Genomic DNA, 20687 nt, shown 5'->3' on the forward strand with positions numbered 1-20687 from the left:
ATATATATTTGAGTAAGTGTTCCCAGAGTTGGGCAGGTCCTCCGGAAAAAGAATCTAGAATACAGATTCTTTATAAAAAGATGGATCTTAGATACAGATACTAGTATCATTTAAAATATCAAAAAGATACAAGAAAAAAGAAAAAAGATACTTGTATCTTTTGTTAAATGAGATTATATTAAATAAAAGATACTTTTATAAAATTATCAATATTTATTAAATTAGAATAGTTTTTAAAATACAATTTTTATTATTTATTGGTGAAGAATATAACATACGCAATTTACAATAATTAATAAAATATTTAATGACGAGTTAATTATAATAATCAGGCCTTTTAATATTAGTCTTAGCCCATTCATAGTATAGATAAGGAAAGGAAACTAGTTATTTAATCGGAATTGAAAATTTAATTTGCAAAAGAGTATTTAAAATAGATTAAATCAAGACATTATTGTTTAAGATAATCAATTTTTCAAATGATTTTTCATTAACTCTTTGCCATTTCAACGTGTATATCATTGTGATTTAAAAAAAATTCTTAATGGAAGGATAATAATTAAGCATTTCTAATGTATTTCAACAGTCTTTAATAAGCTTAAAACCTCTAGCTCAATGTTATCTGTATTTTTGAACTCAGCAACATTTGTTTTACCAAAAGAAAAATAACCATAATCTTATTTTTTAGTTGTTATATCTATTGGTGTTATAGTTTGAGCTTGATTATATAAATAATATATTTTGAAATTATTTTTTTTATCATCCGACTCAATCCTTAAGCTCTTAAAATATAGATGTGATAATGATGCCAAAAAAGCCTCATTATATTCATCATTATATAGGAAAAAATATTCCCAAAACCTTTACCCAAATCATCATTTTTTATCTATCTATCTATCTATCTTAAAGTGAGTTGTAAATTTTCCAGCGAATTTTGATTGTCAAAATATTTAAAATATGGCCGAAAGAAAATAAGTAAATTATTACAAGATTCCATGAAGAAAATAAGATTATATTCTATGATATGTAAATTTTTTTAAACATGAATATTAAAAAGAATCTGTATCTGTATATTTTGTCAAGAAAATTAAAAAGATACAAGATTTCTTCAGAAGAAAGGATCTTAGATACAGATACATTGAATTTTATATGTTTGTTATCGTCGATGTGTTTTTCCGGTTATTGTGATATCTTTTCAACATCATTTATCTTAAAGAGTATTTTATATTTTGAATATTGGGTATATCTTTGTTGCTTTTAATTTGAATAATATTTAGGAAATATGATAAATGAATGAATGTGATGGTAGTATGATACACAATTTTTAAATATATTTTATTTATTCTTAATTTTTATGGATAATAATGGATGGCGATGACCCTGCCCAGATAATTAAAAAAAATTTTTTTTTTAACCTAGACCCGGGTTAATTTAAAAAAAGGATTTGACCCTCCCATGTACCATGGCCAGGCTTGGGGCCGGGCCTACAGGGCTCTAATATAAGCATATTATCATTACACATAAATTTAAAACAATTTAAGCAGTTTTTTTAGTTCTATTCTTCTTTGACTAGTTGAAATATATTTTACTGCCTTTATATTGAGAATATCTCATCCTTTAATATAATAATCTACGTACATGAGGATTTTCATAAGTACTCTTTAATAGAGAGACTTTGAACTCCATATATAATAAATTGATGAAAAGAATTTAATCATTCCAGTGTCAAATTTGCTTTCTTTCTTTCTTTCTTTCTTTCTTTCTTTCTTTCTTTCTTTCTTTCTTTCTTTCTTTCTTTCTTTCTTCTAATATCTTCTACATCGGTGCAAATAATAATCTTATTTTTTAAAAAAATATTTATCTTCTATATAATTAATAATTAAACATATTTGAATGGAGAAACTCAGAAACTCGATATCTAATCTTAATTAAAAATTTTTTAAAAGATCATCGGCATTTAAAAAATTTTTGATTCATTTGTATATAAAAAAATACAAATTCCTTTCAGCTTATATATTCATCCATTTTTAAAAAATTTGCTCGTCAGCGTCGCATTAAAGAAAATTTTCAATCGATTTCTGCACGACAATTTACTTAAGAAAAAATAGTGTCAAGTTTTGTTTTTGAAAGAATAAGTCTAATAATATAATTATAAATATTATTCATTCATTCATTATTGGATTTTCATCTGAAAGGAAGATCAATAAATTGAATTTATCAGCGATCTAAAATATTAATTTAGGCCTATATTATTCTCATGCTCGTGATTTAGGAAGATTCACCTGGATTTTGGTCTTTTAAAAGAATCAATTACAAATATAATATTTAGGAGAGTAGAATATTTTTTAGAAAAATTCTTTTTTTGAGCATATTTTATATGATTAATAAATCAAGGATATAAAATCAAAGTATTGAAAACAGTTTTATAAAATCAAATTTAAACTGTTTTAAGAAACTATGAATAAATCAGGCGCGTAACCTAGGGGTGGGAAAATAAGAGGATTGGCACTCCATCAGAAATTCGATGTTCCCCTATTTAGCTAATAAAAAATCTCACTGCCACTCCTCCCCCCCCCCACTTTTCCTAAAAATATATACAACAAACAGGTAGAAAAGTAGGTTGAAGTTGATCAGTAAAATAACTATTATAATGAAATAAGCATTTTTATATAAAAAAGAAAACCTAAGATTATATTTATAAAAATATAACATAGCCGAAGGTCTACAATAAGAGGACATAAGAACTTCCAATATAATTTATGGCGGAAAACCCTACATGATAATGACCCTCCCCCCTCCTTCATATGAAAGTCCTGGATATGATTTGATCTAACTAAAATATAATTTAAAATGAGATCAATTGAGTTAATACTAACTTAGACTCACGATTCATTCTATAAAATGTGTTAAAAGTTTCATACATTGAGGTCCGCCAGTAAAAGGCATATAAACGAAATATGAGAGATATTATTTCGATATAATGTTCTTCAATCATTCACTTGGCAAATGATTAGTTGATATTAATGTCATTGATTTAGATAGAGTTTAAGATATTTATACTTAGGATAAAAAAAATAAAATTAATAATTTTACTTTAAAAATTAAATTATGTATTTTCTCATTATTTCAGGATTCAGAAACATGATGAATGCACAACAAAAATGTCCTGAGGCAAAAAAACACTAATTAAAAATGGAACCCCTTTATAAAAATACCACGGATGAATTTACCCTAATTAACTTATTTAAAAATTAATTAACAATGCCCCATTATAATTCTTTTCAGCCCATTTTTTAAAAAATTATTTTGTTAAATTTGAGTATATTTCTAATCGAATCTACTTATTTTTTTGAAATTCCGATTTTTATTTATCATTTATTGTTTGTAAAAAAAGGTGAGTAAGATGAGGTAAGATAGAATGAAGAAACAAAGGAAAACATTTTCAATAATATATACTCCCTTTTTTTCTAAATCATCTACCTTTTTATGATTTTTTAGTTAGACTCTAGGGTTAACCAAGCTAGCCTTAACTGGGGAACTTACTCACCCTTTAGACGAATTTAACCAAGCTAGCCTTAACTGGGGAACTTACTCACCCTTTAGACGAATATAACATTTGACTGATTTAAGCAAAGACTTCTAAAATTATATCAAATAACATTTTTTGTTATATTATAATGCAGGGCTTGGGACCTAAACTCTGCATTTTAACAAAATGATTCCAATTTTTAATGTGGAAACGGTGTTTTGATTCAGATTCTTAAATTTGATGCGGTTCCCAGGTTCTTGTTCCCAAATCATCTAAAGCAAAGAAATTTGAAATGAAATACAATAAATAAAACCCTAAAAAAGAAACATTTTGAACAATATACTTATGCCATAGGGGTTTTGCAAATTCAGGGCTATCTTTCATTGATCCGGATTTAGCAAATTTATAAATTTAAATTATAGCAGGTTTTTTAAAAATAAAAATTTTTTTGTAGTATTTAATAAATATAAGGAGCATTAAGGCCGCTTCCTGGGTCGACACTTAGTTTTGATACTTAATTTCATTTTATTATATGCCAAAACGCTTTTGAACTAGGACACCCTATTTTGGTTTGTGTAAAGTATTTGGTGGCATTGTTATTTTTCGTATTTTATTCTCGTTTTTGGTTATGATTATTTGTTTAAAAATTTTTTTTTGTTTTATGACCATTTAGTCGATACTAAATAGCCGGCTATATAGTAATAAGTCGACCTTGGACTCGTAGAAACAAAATATTAGTAAATTTAAAATGTTTGTCTAAAAGATTTTTTTCTGGTATATGTTAAACATATTTTTTTAAAAAAGCTTTGCAATAATAATAGAATTACAAACCTATTATTTTTAATATCATGTTATGCTAGTAGAGTGATGATATTTAAGTGGTTTTTCAAAAAATGTAATTATTTAAAATACCAATGGTGGACAAAATTATATACTGGGGAAAAATACCACCACTGAAAAAAATATATTGTTTAAAATGCTTAATTTTATGTTATGCCCTGTGTCTAAAAAAGTATGCTATACCAATTATTCATTTAATTTAGTATCTTTAAAATAAACTGAACAATTAAATACTTATTTGAACTATATTTCTATGCTATTGATTTTTTTTTACTCTAGAACAAATTAATCTAAATATTAGGGAGACTTTTTCGAATAAGATTTTGATTGACACTTTTCTTTTTATGATTTATAAAAATAAATTATTTTAACGCTTTACATTTATTTTATATGATTCCTTTGTAAACTTTATTAACCAAAGCTTTTCTTTTTGGCCATTTTAAAAAAGATTATTTAAACTTTCCTCAAATTACATTTCTTCCCCTTATATTTCACTATCAAAAAAACATCTTTATTTTTTAAAAGAATCAATATTGAATTTTTTTATATAAATATAATTTTAAAAATTAGAAAATAAACTTATTTTCTGAAATTTTTATCAGCTGGAAGGAGGGAGGTGTTATAATCACGTAATTTATTTGAATTGAATTCCTATTACGCCATATTTTTTTTGTAACATTAAAATTTGAATTTTTCATTACCACACCATTGTATATCCTGTTTTGAGCGTTATGCCAATATAAAGGATTTGTGTTCATTTAACTGCTTTAAGAGAAGAAAAGGAAGATTTTTAAATAAATTTAGGCAATGACGTCCCTACCGTTATTTTATTTATGGCATGCTAAATACAGACTTATTTGAGTTATAATTTCTCAAAAAAAATATTTTAGGCTTTTATCCAATTAAATTTAGGCTTGTTGACTGCGAAAGTGACTCTTTCTGTTTTTCCTCCAATTACGCCACAGATTTTACGTTGATTTAATAAAATTGGGACATGGCGAGAAAAAGAAAGTAAATAAAAGTAATCATATAATAATTTGATAACACCAAAAACGCATGTAAATATAATGTGTTAATTAAGAATGGTCAATTTTTACAGTACGTAACCAAGGGGGAGGAATATCCCATCACAAATTTGCCTGTTATTGTAAAATCATTTTTTGCTAGTAAAAATTCCCCGCATCCATCTCCCCCAAAAATGATACAATATATCACTATAAGGAAGAATTTGAAAGAAAAATCAGTAAAAGTTAATAACTTGATGACTATATTTCAAAATTTTTAGAAAAAAAAGTGAAAACCCAAAATTACTTTTATAAAAATCTAATATAGTCAAAGGCATACAGTAAGTGGACCTAAATATCTCCAATAAAATTTAGGAAAACCCCACCTTGTTGTGCCCCCCACTCCTTTTCTAGCAAAGTCCTGGAATCTCTATTTCTATGTCGAAGAAATAGAGATTCCTGGAAATTGATCCAATAAAAATAACCTTGAATTAGTTTTGTTAAAAATACTGCTTATTAGCAACAGGTCTACCACATTGATTAGTCGACGACCACGATTTTTTTTAAAAATCGAAATTTACCACACTCAACTTAACTACAACACTTTGGGAATTTTCAAAATATACCACAAAAACTCTCACATAAAGGAATTTAATTCCCTCTTTCTATTAGATCCTTTGTTCTTAAGTTCTTATGTTTTATCTGATAACCAATAAAAGTACATTTTGTTTAATTAGCTAAATTTGTATAAATTTCAAAATGATATAATTATCATTAAAAACTTTTTAAGGAAAAATCCCTCCCTATATATTTTATAAATATTTGAAAAATAAAACCTTAATTAGTATTTTTTTTTAACATGGTATTCCTTCCTTCCTCCCTCCCCACATCCCTCCCTCCCTTCTTTCCCGGCCTTATCTAGCTATTAATTAGATTTTATAAAAATGGGGATTCTATTCTAAATTAAATAGTTACACCACTTTTATTTAAATAATTTTTAATAAATTTTTTTAAAATTTGTTATATATACTCCGTATTAATTGCTTTATCTTTAATTTTAAAAAATCCGGATCATGCCAGATGAATTAATAGGGGTTTGGGAGAGGAGAAGGTGCTCAGCAGACCCAAATCAATTACCATGCTTAAAATATTTTTAGTGATATGATATCAGAGATACTTACATATGATGATACTTTGAATCGTCAAAGGTTCCAAGAACTTAAATCGCGACAATTTATATTATTAAAAAAATATATTTTACAATATGAAAAGTATCTAAATATACATGTAAAACTATTTTGTTAATTCTTTTTTAAATTAATTCTTTATACAAAATTTTTCTGCTACTCGTGTATTTAGACCAAAATTTATGTTATAAAATCATTAAATAAACTTTCAAAAAAATTTTTTTACAGTAATAAATGTGATACCAACCAGTGAGTAGTGGTATGGTATGGGTAAAAAGTTAGGTATCGGCGCATCTCTGACGATAAACCTTATTTTACGTAATTTAGGGGAGGGACATTATATGCGATTTGTTGACTTGGAACTATGCCCTTTGAGATATTATTACTTATTGAATCAATTAAAAATAGTAATTTACAATATTAGTAGTTTAGAAACTATCATTTAAACCTCTTCTTAAATTCCTATATAGAGAAGGCCAAACATGCCATTAGGATGGACATGTCAGACGTGTTTCACCCAATAGGACTTAACGGTGATTTAATCATGAATTTAATAACACATATTACGACTTGTCGCTTAATTCCATTTTATTTATTTTGCTTTGGGTAATATTAAAGTTTTTTAAAGATTGAATGCTGCATCTTAGTTTGTGCCGAACCATTTATGAATTAACATTGACACTCTCAATCGCTCGCACATACGCTCCAATTAGTATGCATCGCCAGTCAAATTTATAAAACTTGAATTTGGACAATTATATATATTTGTAATGATTAAATCGATAATAATATTTATATATTTTTAATATTTAATTACGTCCAAAGATTTAAATTCACAAAGATGAGGATTATAATGATTATCATTATAAACATTTATTACTCATTTTAAATTTTATTATTTAATATTCGAATATTTGAATAAAACTCAATAAAAGTAGTAGTATTTATATCCTTTATGCAAGAATTTAATAACTTTATAATCATTGCTTTTAAAGGCAATACAAAAAAAATAGCCAAAACTAAATATAAAAGAAGAGTTAGTATGGATTATAAGAGAATATTATTTATAAATGGGTGATATTGAAATAGTATTCATAGTGGCATCAAGGAAGTAATCCTCACTACATAATTATGAATGGTTTTTGATGAACAAATTATAATAATCACCTTGCGCAAACTAGTGCCTTTTTTTCTTTCAACATATTTAATATAATTTAAGTCCCGAGAAAGAAAGAAAAAAAATATATTTTGCACAGCCTGTTTGACCCTATATATTTTAGCCTGGCCATTTTTTTGAAGGAAAAATCTAAATTTGCATTATTCAAGATTTAAAGATAAAAATTTTGGCCTAAATTTTTTTTAACCTAGTCAAGCTAAAAAAATATTTTGCGTCTGTTGCCCTATCCAGTTTTTTTTAGCTGGAGCCAGGCCATGCAGATTTCTGATGCTAATAAATAAATCGGGGGTATGCCGATACCAATTATGATGTTGGCAGGTATACTTTAAATTTTTATCCATGTCATTTTCTGATATCACATCAATCTAGAAAAATATTTTTTATATATAAAAAACAAATCCAAAATAATGTTAATACTAATTTAATTTTCGACTGTTACTTAACATTTAATTCATTCATTTGGTTAAAATACGCCATCTCACGGGCTTGAATTTTTACAAAGAATTAATAAAATAAAATAACAAGAAAGGCTCCGGATTTAATAAATATTTTTGATATGGCTTTAGATGTACATTTTTAATACCCATTTTTTTGGTAGAATTGTGATTAATGTAAAAAGGGCCTGGCCGGACAAAAACTATAACTGTCCGGGCCGCGCGATTCATGCATAAAAAATTTCGAATTGGGCCGGTTAATTTATGCATAAAATATCAAGCAGAGCCTCTCAAATCTGATTTTTTGTAAAAAAAAATAATATGCCAACATGGGCATTAAAATTTTGATATATTTTTTTTTACTAGCTAATATTTTCATTTTGTTAATACTATTTAAAAATACAATTATATTCCCCCAAAATTAAACAATTTATGATATGATGCGTGCACAATACCGATGCAAACACAACTAATATATAAAACGCCCATTGTAGAAACAGATAGCCATAGAAAGGAAATATAAGATTAACATTGGGAAAAAATTAGAAATATTAAAAATGCGATGGACCGAAATTCGTACAAAAAAAATTTAACTGGCCGGAGCCGACTTTTAGTAAAACGCTAACAGGTCGGACCTGGCTTCCTATATTTTTTAAGGGTCGGCCAAATTTAAAATTTATTTTATAACGGATGGGCTCAGCAAATTTTTGAAAAAAATATAATGGGTCGGGCCTGGCGATAAGGGTTTTGGGCTAGGCCGGACAACTTGTGCAAAATTCTTAACGGGTTGGGTTTTGCAGATCTCTAATTCCTAATATCATAAAAAAGTTGACATCGTTATCTAATTCGCAGCCTAAATTATTTATTATACCAATCAAATAAATTAATTCAATATAATTTTTGGTTTGTTTGTCATATAAAAGAATTATAATTTTTAAATAGTTTGGATTAGTTTTATCAGTAAATATTAAAAGTAATCGGCAATATCGACCCTCTGAAATAAATTTATAATATAAAGCGAAGTAATATACCGGATAAAACAAGTCCACATTTATATTTTATATCTCAAAGTTAGAATAGCCACACGCTACAATTTTTGAAATCCCTTTTATGATTAAAGGGTATTTCTGTTCCGTTATCTTTTTGTTTAGACATTTTTGTTCTGCATTCAATAAAAATATATAAAATTTGTTTTACTTCTAAACCAGATCAGACTATGACAATATTAATAAAAAAATTGTCTTGGATGCATTATTTATTCAGTTAAAAATCTCAGTAAACCAAATAAATTATCCATTAATATATATAAAAATACTATGACATAATTATAATAATTTATAACTTATAAATACAAATTGTTAAGATCTGAATTTTTTTAAAAATCGCTAGTGAAATGAAACTTAGCACATACAACACTAATACTTATACTTTTCATTCAGAGTATTTGCAACTTCAATTTAATTTTTTCTTTGTCATTATCTAATCGAAGTGCGCGTTGGCTAACGTCAAATATGTTTTTCGTGTTGGCATACTAGAGGGAATTAAATATTTGCAACCTAACATGAATCTTCACAAAAATCTACGATTTTGTCAAGTTTTATATTCATATTAGTGATGTTTAATCGCATAATCTTGACCCTAAAACTGCATAGCCTAATTTATCCTAAAAAATTGGTCTCAATCTTTAAGTTGAGAACTTAGAAGGCTAAATTAATTTCTTGGAATAAAGGCTTGGCTAAGTCGTATTAGAGTAAGCTAAAGTAATTCATATCAAACAAAATTAAATTCTTTATAGGAATATAAGGCCTTCGATAATTAAATTGCTCTAATTGTAATTAGTTAACAAGAAGGATACCCTAAACGAATCAGAAGTTTACAATCTACAAAATGAACATTAAATTTAAATTATATCACATGAAACGAACCTAATGAAATACAATTCCATTGATTAAAAATTATTATTTTTTAACTTATACTCTCAGCTTACAGTGGGGCCGCTTTCTCCCCTCGTACCAATTTTCCCGGTCCGCCTTCTTCCACATATTCCATCACTACCCGCAGGCAACAGCCAAATACTACTGATAGTCTTTCACCTCAAACTGGCACAGGACCTGCAGTCAAACCGCTTAGTAATAGCTGGCAAGCAGCGCTCATAGCAGCCAACACCATGTCCAAAAGACGGGCTCGTACCAAAGCGCCTCCTAATAATAGACCAGTCCGAGCTCTGTTTTGCTTGACGCTCAAAAACCCGATCCGTAGACTATGTATATCCGTCGTAGAGTGGAAGTTTATAATAAAATTTTATGATTAATTCTTTTTGTTAGGGTTATATTCCCTAATACATAATATTGTATGTTTTATATATTTTTTGAAAAAATAAGAATTACGTGATTGGCTTATTTATTATAATTTTATATTCTTATTCTTACATCTTTTCAAAATTTTCATCATTTAAATTAAACCAATTATCTTCTAAATATAAAACTACTATTTATTTTTTGTTTACCCTTTAAAATCCTGTGAGCTAATTTGACATCATCAACTTGCATATTATTTTATAACGACTAAGAATTCTTAATGATTTAATAACTTTTCCTCATTTTTATGTTCCTATTTTGGCCAATTAATAAGCGTTCTATTTCTTTTAGTTTTATGATATACCTTCTATATTAGTGGATTAAACATAGAATTAGACAATATTTATTGTAATGCCAGCATTTTTATTCTTAAGGACATAATTTTTGTATTAAGGCGCCCATGGATGCTATATGGGATCATTATTTTTTATAAATCCATCTAAGGAGTATATAAATAGAAAATTTATTTTAAAATTTTTTTTACTCATTAAAAAAAGTTGTACTTTAAAGGGAGAAAAGAAGGCCTTATGATATTTTGTAAAATAAAACTAATTTAACAGATATCTTTATTTCAAAAAAAATTTCATTTTTTTCAGATTCATCTAAAAAATAAAATTTTTATTATTATATGATTTTTAAAAAATGTAAAATAAATATCCATATCAGTAAATATTCAAATAAAGTAACCCATGACCTGAAAAAAAAATTTAGTTATATATTTTGGAAATTAAAATCTTTTGTCAGAATTCCACCCAGGTTCTTGGTGAACCTGCTTTTCAATAGGGCTCCATACCTATTACAATAAATGTAGGTTATCTAGGACCGGACCGACATAAATAAAAATAACTATTTTTCTTGCATACTTATTCTTCAATATAAAATTAATATTTTTCCTTTGGCATTCTAAAAATTAATAAATCTTAAAATTTCCCATATGCTATATTTTTTTTTGAGTCGAACTTAAACATAAAAAAATTTCTCCTAGCCGGATCAGTTTCAATGTATGAGCTCTATTACCTCGATCATACGTCTTAAAAACTTAAGCTTTTTATACTAAGTCTATTTATATTTGACTAACTTAACTTCTCATCTTAATAAATGAAAAATCTTTTAATACCCCCAGTTTAATTATATCTTCTTCTTATATGATATATTTATTCAAAAATGCATCTACAAATAATATTTTTTTAAAATAAAATTAGTTATTGTTTTGAAATAAAAAAGTAAGGGAATAATATCGATCCTTTTATATACGTTCTATACTATAACATAATATTTACTATATTAATTTTAAAAATGTTACAATTCTCATTCATATCCTCCATCATTTCATATTCATATTTCATGGATTTTATCATTTTTTAAAATAATTTTAAAAAATAACATTATATTATTACTATTTTGATGTAATAATTATAATATACATACCCAGACATCAATAAACTTAAACTGTTTAATTTGTGAGCAAAGAAGGGATTAAAAGATTTCATTAAGCAGTTATTTTTTGCAGGCTAATAAAATTGACTATGAATTTGAGAAAATACATGTAGCCAGTAATCATGTAATTATTAAGATGCATGCTAGTTTTTAAAAATTCTTTAAATTTACATTAAATATATCTCAGTATTTATAAATGTCATTTAAAATAATTTTTTGTATTCGATGTCTTATGTTGATCGTATTCGTATCTATGTATAAATAATTGTTAATTAAATGGGATTCGATGATTATAATTTTATTTTTGTATCTGTATACCTTTAATGAATACTTGAAGCCCTGTTAAATTTTTCTCAACGCTTAATTGATAAAAAAAATTGCCCAAAATAAAATAATAATACAAAACATCCAATCATATTTTTCGCAGACTAAATTATTATAAACAAAACAAAATCCTAATTCTGCATCGCGTCCCAAAAAAAATAGGAAATCTTATTCACTTTTAATATCATCACCATATGCCAAAATTTATTTTTAAAAAAACCTAAGAAGGGTGACCAATAAATAGTTATCAATTTTTAAAACATTATTTTGTTCATATTTCAATGCTAAGTGTTAAATAAGAAAAATAAAAGTTTGATTGTTAAAAAAAATTAGTCTTAGGAACAATGACATTTAATACTAACTTAGAATGACGATTCATTCATTAAAATGCATTTAAAAATGTACATAATTGAAGTTCACTATTGAAAGACATTTGGACGAAATGCCTTTCAATGGCGTCTACTTACACCAATGACTTTGATTTCAACTGACTTCAACGTGTGTACACGTTTAATAAATTGAATCGCCATTTTAGATTAGTATTAATGTCATTGCTTGGGAAATAAAATGGTCTTGTATATTTTTTTTTCTTTCATAATATAGTTGGTTTGTTTGTCCATTTTAATTTTTAGGCTTTTGAGTTTCAATTCTTTTTTCGTCCTGATTTATCATTAATAAAATTTTCAGGCCTTTTAACATTTTTTACCTGAGTTCAATTTTAATTTATAATTTTATTTAAATTTTTAAATGATTCATGCCCCCCCCTCCCCATACCCTTAATCCTTATCATTACACTTTCTTAAACTCACGGGGAAATAACTTTTTTATTTTTAACTTAATAGCATTAAGTTAATGCTAATCTAAAATATATATCATAAAATGTAAGCGATAATTTCTTTTGGGTCTGCCTCATTTATAGGTATATTTTCGGTCTATTTTTTTTTGCTCTCTAAAAAAATGTGTTTTAAAAAATCAAATTATATATTAAATAAAATTAAATAAAATGTATAAACTCATTTTAATAAAATAATCAAAAATAAAAATTTCTAAAAAGACTATAAACTTTCTGAGTGGGCAGCCTTTATATAGTCAAGGTGTAACCCCATGTCCAGCTGATTCCTTTTTTTTAAAATCGATAAGCAACTGTCCTAAGTTTTTCTTTCAGCCTACAGTTGTAACTTATGATATCGCTTTATGAAAGTAAAATATATAACCATCTTTGGAAAATTGTATATTGATTTATTCTATGTAACATGGGTTTTGTATTCTTATGAGATGTTCATAAGTTATAATGTACAATAAAATTGTCTGTTGTAATATATCTGGGCCATATTAAACGTTATCCTGATCGACAAATACTCACAAAATTCTTAATCGCTACTTTACAAAACTGAAATGACCATTTACATTTCGTTTATTTTCTTTAAATATTTTAGTAATTTTTTCCAATATTATCATCCTCTTAGAGTACTTAATTATCACTTATTAATTTTTCTTTGCTAATAAAATTGCTCACCATGAGCGCTCGTCAGATATTTTTAAAATTTTTTCTTGTAGCAAAAAGTATAACTAGGGCTGTAGTGATCCACAAATTTTCACCGATCCGATATTTTCCGATATTACTAAAAAAAATTCTTCCGATATTTATTTACCGTCTATATTGGTATCAATAGCATAAAGATATCAATATTTTCTATTTTTAAAAAAACTAACTAACTTTCTCGAATGTGCCGAGACTTTTGGCAGCCCAAGCCAAAATATACTTTGGCGAAAAACACATAATTTACCTAAGCTTTTTTGATAATTTCTCGCAATAAGAACTAAAAGCATATATATTCTATTAAATTTTAATCATAAATGAGTAACGCACATAGGCCCGCCCCGGGTATTTTTAAACCCAAATATTTGAAATCGCCATTATTAGCTATAAAAATCAAAAATAAAATATTTTAAAAAAAGCTGGCTCGAAAAAAATTTTGAAAAAAAATTCGGATAGGGCCGTACAAATGGTCTCTGCAGGTCTCTGCTATTAATTACAATTTTATTTATTCTCCTCGCCTTTTAATGTGCAAGAGGATATTATTTCAGTATAATCAAATTATGAGTCGATCAAGATCGTAGGTTTGTTTTCATTAATTTGAGCAAGAAGCTGCGTTCTGCGGATGTCACGGTAGTTGGGATGGTTAAAGTAATCTTTAATACAATTGATATATTTGGTAAGACATGAAGTTTTTATGGGATTCTTGCTTAATATATTCACTAAAAATTTTATTTTAATTAGTAGTTACGGATTAATATCGCATTTTAAGGTATCCTAATCTGTGAATAAAATATTTAATTGACAGCATTTTTCCTTTAGCTCTTTTTCAGGCGCATTTATCAATTCCAAAATGATCAGTAAGGATCTTTAACTGAAACGTTCCTTTAACGAATTTCTCTCTTGATCTAGTAATTCATTAAAAAATTCAATCTCATATTCTTTTTGAGGATCATGTATAGGTTTAGGCGTGTCATCTTCTTCTTAAGAAAATTGTTTTTAACTTTCCGTCTACGAATGTTATTGAAGAAAAGCACTGCTCTTTTAAACTCATTTCCGATTCCTATGCAAGCTAGGCGATTTTCCTTAAAATGATCTAAATAACATGCATACTTTCTATAAGTGTAATAACTCTTTCCAATTCAATAATGTCACTTTGCATGACCTTACTTACTAAATTCACCTGGGTTAGAATATCAAACCAGATGACAAGAGTTACCAAAAATAAAAATTGTTATAATTCTTTAGCCAATGAAATGGCTTCTGTGCAGCATTTAGAGTTATTAGTTTTTTCGGATATGTCTATTAGTCCATCGTAATTATCATCAACCTGATTTCTAATGGTCTTTACACTCCACATCTTATACTCGCATCATGCTTCAGATAGCTGGTTTAAAGTAAAATTATTGATATGATCTTTCAAAATTTGCCATCGCTGAGTCGAAACAAAAAAGGAGAATATATATTCGTTGGGCAACGCTAAAAAATGATTTTACGATTAAGGATGATCGTGCCATGTCACCAAGTAGCAGATTTAAGCTCTACCTATCACAAGGCATAAAAAGTGATCTACTATTTATTTGTAATATTCGAGTTTAAACCCCTTTATAACATTTGATTTTTTTTGATGATGATAAAAATGCTTCTACCAAGACCTGGCTAGTACTGGAATTAATTTTTAGAAAGCCAACAAATCGCTCATTTATTTTAAGAGTTGTTGTTAAGTTCTACTACGGTTAGTTATTTCTTGTGGATTATGTCCGGTGTGCAGTCTAATATTACGGAAAAATATATTGCGCTTTTAATAGCATCAACAATTTTTTTTACGATTTTATCTCCTATTAAATTAATAATTTCATCTTGAATTCGATTTCCAGGGAAATGAGATTATGAAAACCACTATTCTTAATTCGACGAATGTGGTGTAATAATATATCAAATTTTGATAAAAAAATTAAATTAACTTAAAAAATTAAATGAAGTTTTTTTTTACTAAAATATAAATCAAATTTTTTGTTAAATGCCAAACCTTTTTTGTATAATTCATACATGGATTTTTTTACAAAAGAGAAGAATAATGCTTTATATGTAATAAATACAAAAAATTCTTATTTTTCAAAAGGCTAAAAGTAATTGAGTAAAATTACTAAATTTGACAGGCCCTAAAATTGTCTAATTTTGGCGACTCGGGAAAGGCTGCCCCGCTCGCTTCCCCTAATGCACGGCCCTGTATAGGAGCCTCTCTCTTTAATCAGTAGTATTTTTCTTCGAATCATCATAAAATTCATCTTTTATGAGTATTAGATTTTCCATAAACGCCATAAACCTGCATAACTGTTTTTTTTTCAATTCAATTAAATTGATGTAAATAAGGTCTAAGCTTATATTTTGGATGCAAATGGATTCTATGTTGGTTATTTTTATAAAATTATCAAAAAAAAAATACCAAGCTATGCTTCCGAGATCAACATTTAAAATTAAAGATGCCATAAAAAAAATAGGTCACCATTATAGCGCGATACTTTAACATATATATACTCTTCTTTTTCCAAATGGAACATTATTGAGATTGCCGAATGCCAGCCAAATGTCATAAATTAACTACTCAACTATTCTAGCTTTTAAAATATTTTTCTTCAAATATGTATTATAATCAGAGACCAGCACGGGCCATACCGGGCTTAAATTTTTTTTTAAGAAATTCCGGGGTCGAGCCGTATATTTTAAAACCAAATATTTTAAATCGCCATTATTAGCTATAAAAATTTAAAAAATATGTAATATATTTATAAAATCCTGGTGGGTTTGAAATTTTTTTTCGTGCATATGGTACCTCCGCAGGTCTCTGATTATATTATCAAATTCTGGTCCTTTGTTTTGTTAATGTCGGCCCAGGTAATGTTTATTAATAACCATCTATTTGTTTGTATAACTAAATAATATAATATTGAAAAAATATTTATTTAATCTTAGTATAATCTTTCAATGCCATGTTCGTTATATGGATGCCGTTGCTTTTAACAAAATATGTATAATTTTTAAATTTTTAGCCTTTTCATCAGTATCCTTATATAAATGCTTATCAATGTTTTAAGTTTTTTTAAGCTATAAGGTCGATGTACGCGCGCCACGATCACATGCTTCCTTTTGCTTACAAGATTGAACCGCTTTGTTGTTGATCTTTTATTGCTAAAAAGATTTAAATCCTATGTTTTTATATATAAAGAAGTTACAAACCTTTTAAAAATTAACTTTGAAAAAAAAAAATAAGCGTGATAATCCATAGAAAGAAACGAGCATGGCATTTACGGTAAAATAATTATTTTTATTATTTAAAAAAAAACTTACTTGCAGTTAAATTTCTTTTGAAAAAATAATATTTTAAAAATTTATAGATTTTAATCGAATTATTAGGATAGTCAGAATTTCTTAAGGCCAATTAGAGCGATAATTAAATTATTAAGAACCTATAATTTTCTTTGAAATTTGCAAAGATAGAATTAGATGCGATATACAAAACTTTTGTATTTAACTTTTCTCTGCGAGCAATTATCGTTCTAGAAGAATCAACTTCAAAAATTCTCTTTTTTAAATTTGAACTTAATTAGTGTAATTTCATATTATTTAAATGTAAATTCAAACAGTGCATCGCAAGCTCACGTTTTAGAAAGAACTTTCTCAAATTAAATTTAGGCATGTTGAGCTATGACAGCTGAATGCTACTAAGCCTTACATCAATCCTTGTTTTTTGTTGGAAATCATTTTTTAACCCCAGGTCATTTCATGATAAATTGATCAAACTCATATTTGAAATTTTGTGGGTTAAAGCTAAACAAGTGGCATCCTTCCTAATTCGGAAAAACCGATAAAAGTAAAGTTTACTCAAAAAATATAAATGATAGAGATCTAATGTTATTCCAAACTAATTATTTTCAATATAAATTTATATTGATTTAATAAACATAAAATTTATGCTCAAGTACATAATAAAAATTTAATCTTTACCTTTTCCGGAAATGCAATAACATATCAATTTTTTTTTTTAAATAATTTTTAAGAAAGGGATTCAAGGGCTATCAAATGATACTAAATATAAGTCATAATTTATATTTTTTGAATAATCTTTATTTTTATCGGTTTTTCCTAATTTATTCAATTTGAAAGAGGTACACAAAACCTGATCTATTTCACCTGGAATGACCCCATAATGTAACCTTGATAATATTATAATAAGCGTGATAGAAAAAAAATTCTAAACGTGTTTTAAATTTCACGAAATTTTAATATAAAATTATAAATAGCTTTAAATGTGAGTATATTAGAGTTTTTAGAAATGACCCCTTAAATTCCCAAATAAACTGTGAGTAGAGTTGTCTATTTTAGTATTTACTCTACTGGCCTGATATTTATGAAGTATATACCAATTATTTAATATACTTAACTCTTTTGCTATTTTAAATTCAATTGTTTTGTAAAAAATTAAATTTTAGACCCTTCGAATACCTCATTCTTCTATTCATATTCGCGAATTGTTTAGCGTTGGCCATTTATAAACCATATCCGCGAGGCGACTCCAATCCATTAAACGAAAATTTAGTTAAAAAATAAGGATCAATTTTATTTTATTGCTTTAATTTTTATTAAAATAATAATAATAGATAGGGTATTATAAATAGTTATTTAAGTTTAAATGATTTTTAACAGAAATTATAGTTAGAACTTGAAGTAAAACAATTCTTTAAACTATGATTGAATTTATCTATATTTCTAAATATAAAATAACACATAAGATGTTAAAATACTGCTCTTATAAATTATAATAATTAGTTTTAATGCAAGATTTATATATTAAACTTTTTAAATGATAAGGAAACTTCACTTAAGCTCTATGAGTGCCATTTTTAAGGATGATATTGGGTTAACTAATTATTATTTTTTAGTAAATGGGTAAAACATAATTATTTTGTTTTGATGTTGGCTCGTTTATCTCAGCCAAATCTCATATAGACTAAGATTAACCCAAGTCCACATCGGAACTATAATAGTTAGATGGTCCTTTAAATTTACCCATTTTTTATATGTATAATTTTATTTAATTTCCCTCGAACACAGGAATATATCGAATACGTGTTTCTTGGGTTTTTTCTCGTGGAAGCTTTCATGAAAATAATCGCTTACGGCTTCCTCTTCCATCCTGGTGCTTATTTAAGAAATGGATGGAATATACTCGATTTTATCATTGTCGCTATTGGGTAAATTAATAATTGTTTCATAAAATTGAAAGAATATAATTTAACTTTTTATGAGGAGAGAACGAGAAGAGCAGATCTCAATATGGGTTGCCCGAATTGTCCCATCGAGGTTCAAATTTAGACTAGCCCAATTTTAAAAAAATAGGCATTACATTTGTTTAAAACACAAACAATTAAGCAATAAAGTAAGGAATGAAATGAAAAAGTCAATGTATAAAAAGAATTCCAAAAGATAAATAAACTGTTTATTATATAGCATGGGGAGAATATATGAACTTTTTTGATGTTTTTATATATAGACACAAATAGTTATTATATATTTTATAATATTTAAAGGATTATAAGTTCGATTCTCACCAAGGTTAAACTAGAGGGCTTTGATGTTAAGGCTCTTAGAGCGTTTCGCGTTTTAAGACCACTTCGATTGGTGTCCGGTGTACCTAGTAAAAAAATTTAATATTTTATTAATGTATGAGATATACTTTTTAAATCTATTCAACGACAAAGTTTTTTAGTCTACCTCAAAAACAGCTAATTTTACTCAAGATACCAGCCGAAAAAAGTAGTTAAACTTTGAGGCATGTGTTAATTTCAAATCAATCCTAAAAGTTGAGTTGTTTTTCGGGTTAAACCTCGAGTTTAAGCCAATTGTTTTCGGCTAAAATTCTGTTAAGCCAATTTTGCAGTATGTAAATGGAGTGATTTTTCAACTTCATTAAATATCTATTAGTTTGGCATTCAAGAATGGTTCATCTCATTTTCGTATAATACTTTTGAGAAATTTAAACACAAATAAATTGAACTTAGATGACAAAAATGCTGATTCACTATAACAAGAAGTTTTTGTTTTGTTTTAAATTTTAAAATCATTCTTTATATATGCTTAGGATTTTTGTTTTTAAATATTCATAAAATACCAATTTTTTTGTTTGATTTTGTTTTCCCGCTACTATTATAGAAATAAATCTAATAAATTGATGGTCATCCTTGTCAATGTTATATTTTATATCACATTCGTCATTCATAGCATAAAATAATGATAAGTGTCAATTTTAAAAACAAATTAGGTTTGCAGGTCGTGTTAAATTCCATACTTAGAGCAATGATGCCTTTGTTGCACATTGCTTTGTTAGTCATATTCGTGATCATCATATATGCCATCATAGGACTGGAACTTTTTATAGGGACCCTCCACAAGACTTGTTACATTAATGATACATGTAAGCGATATTATTATATATATATATAAGATTTTTTTGAACTAAAAGTATGTGTATTTAAATTTAGCGGTATTTTCTTAATCTATATTTGATAAATAGGAATACTTCTAGTATTGATTTTTTTTTTACAAAGCTGGAAATATGGCCAACAGGGATATTATGGAACCTTGTGGAAAAGGTTATAGCTGTGAACCTGAAAAAAATGAAGTAAATTTTTAGATTGTTTTAAATAAAAACTTTAATACAAAATATTATATTCATTATTCGTTTATTATACAAGGGTTTAATTACATAAGATCCCTAACCTTATATGCTCTAATATTTTGTTACTCATAATTCGTCAATTTTATTGTAAATTAATTAATTAAAATTGTAATCCATCTTCAGTT

General features: G+C 26.7%; 1 protein-coding gene across 9 annotated transcripts in view; it reads left to right on the top strand.

Annotated features, from left to right (window-relative positions):
- Positions 1–20687, top strand: part of LOC135925039 (muscle calcium channel subunit alpha-1-like) — a 92506-nt gene that overhangs the window by 20380 nt on the left and 51439 nt on the right. For 7 of the 9 annotated variants that reach the window (XM_065460180.1, XM_065460181.1, XM_065460182.1 and 4 more), the window contains exons 2-8: positions 10154–10457; positions 17098–17136; positions 18317–18422; positions 18939–19078; positions 19415–19521; positions 20146–20298; positions 20432–20505. In XM_065460180.1, coding sequence (XP_065316252.1) covers positions 10154–10457; positions 17098–17136; positions 18317–18422; positions 18939–19078; positions 19415–19521; positions 20146–20298; positions 20432–20505 — 923 coding nt within the window. The remainder of the gene's footprint in view (positions 1–10153; positions 10458–17097; positions 17137–18316; positions 18423–18938; positions 19079–19414; positions 19522–20145; positions 20299–20431; positions 20506–20687) is intronic. The other 2 variants (XM_065460186.1, XM_065460188.1) reach the window with 1 other exon arrangement.

Source organism: Gordionus sp. m RMFG-2023, chromosome 2 (genome assembly GCF_954871325.1).
Source record: "Gordionus sp. m RMFG-2023 chromosome 2, tfGorSpeb1-WG-v2, whole genome shotgun sequence".
Taxonomy (NCBI): Eukaryota; Metazoa; Nematomorpha; class Gordioida; order Chordodea; family Parachordodidae; genus Gordionus; species Gordionus sp. m RMFG-2023.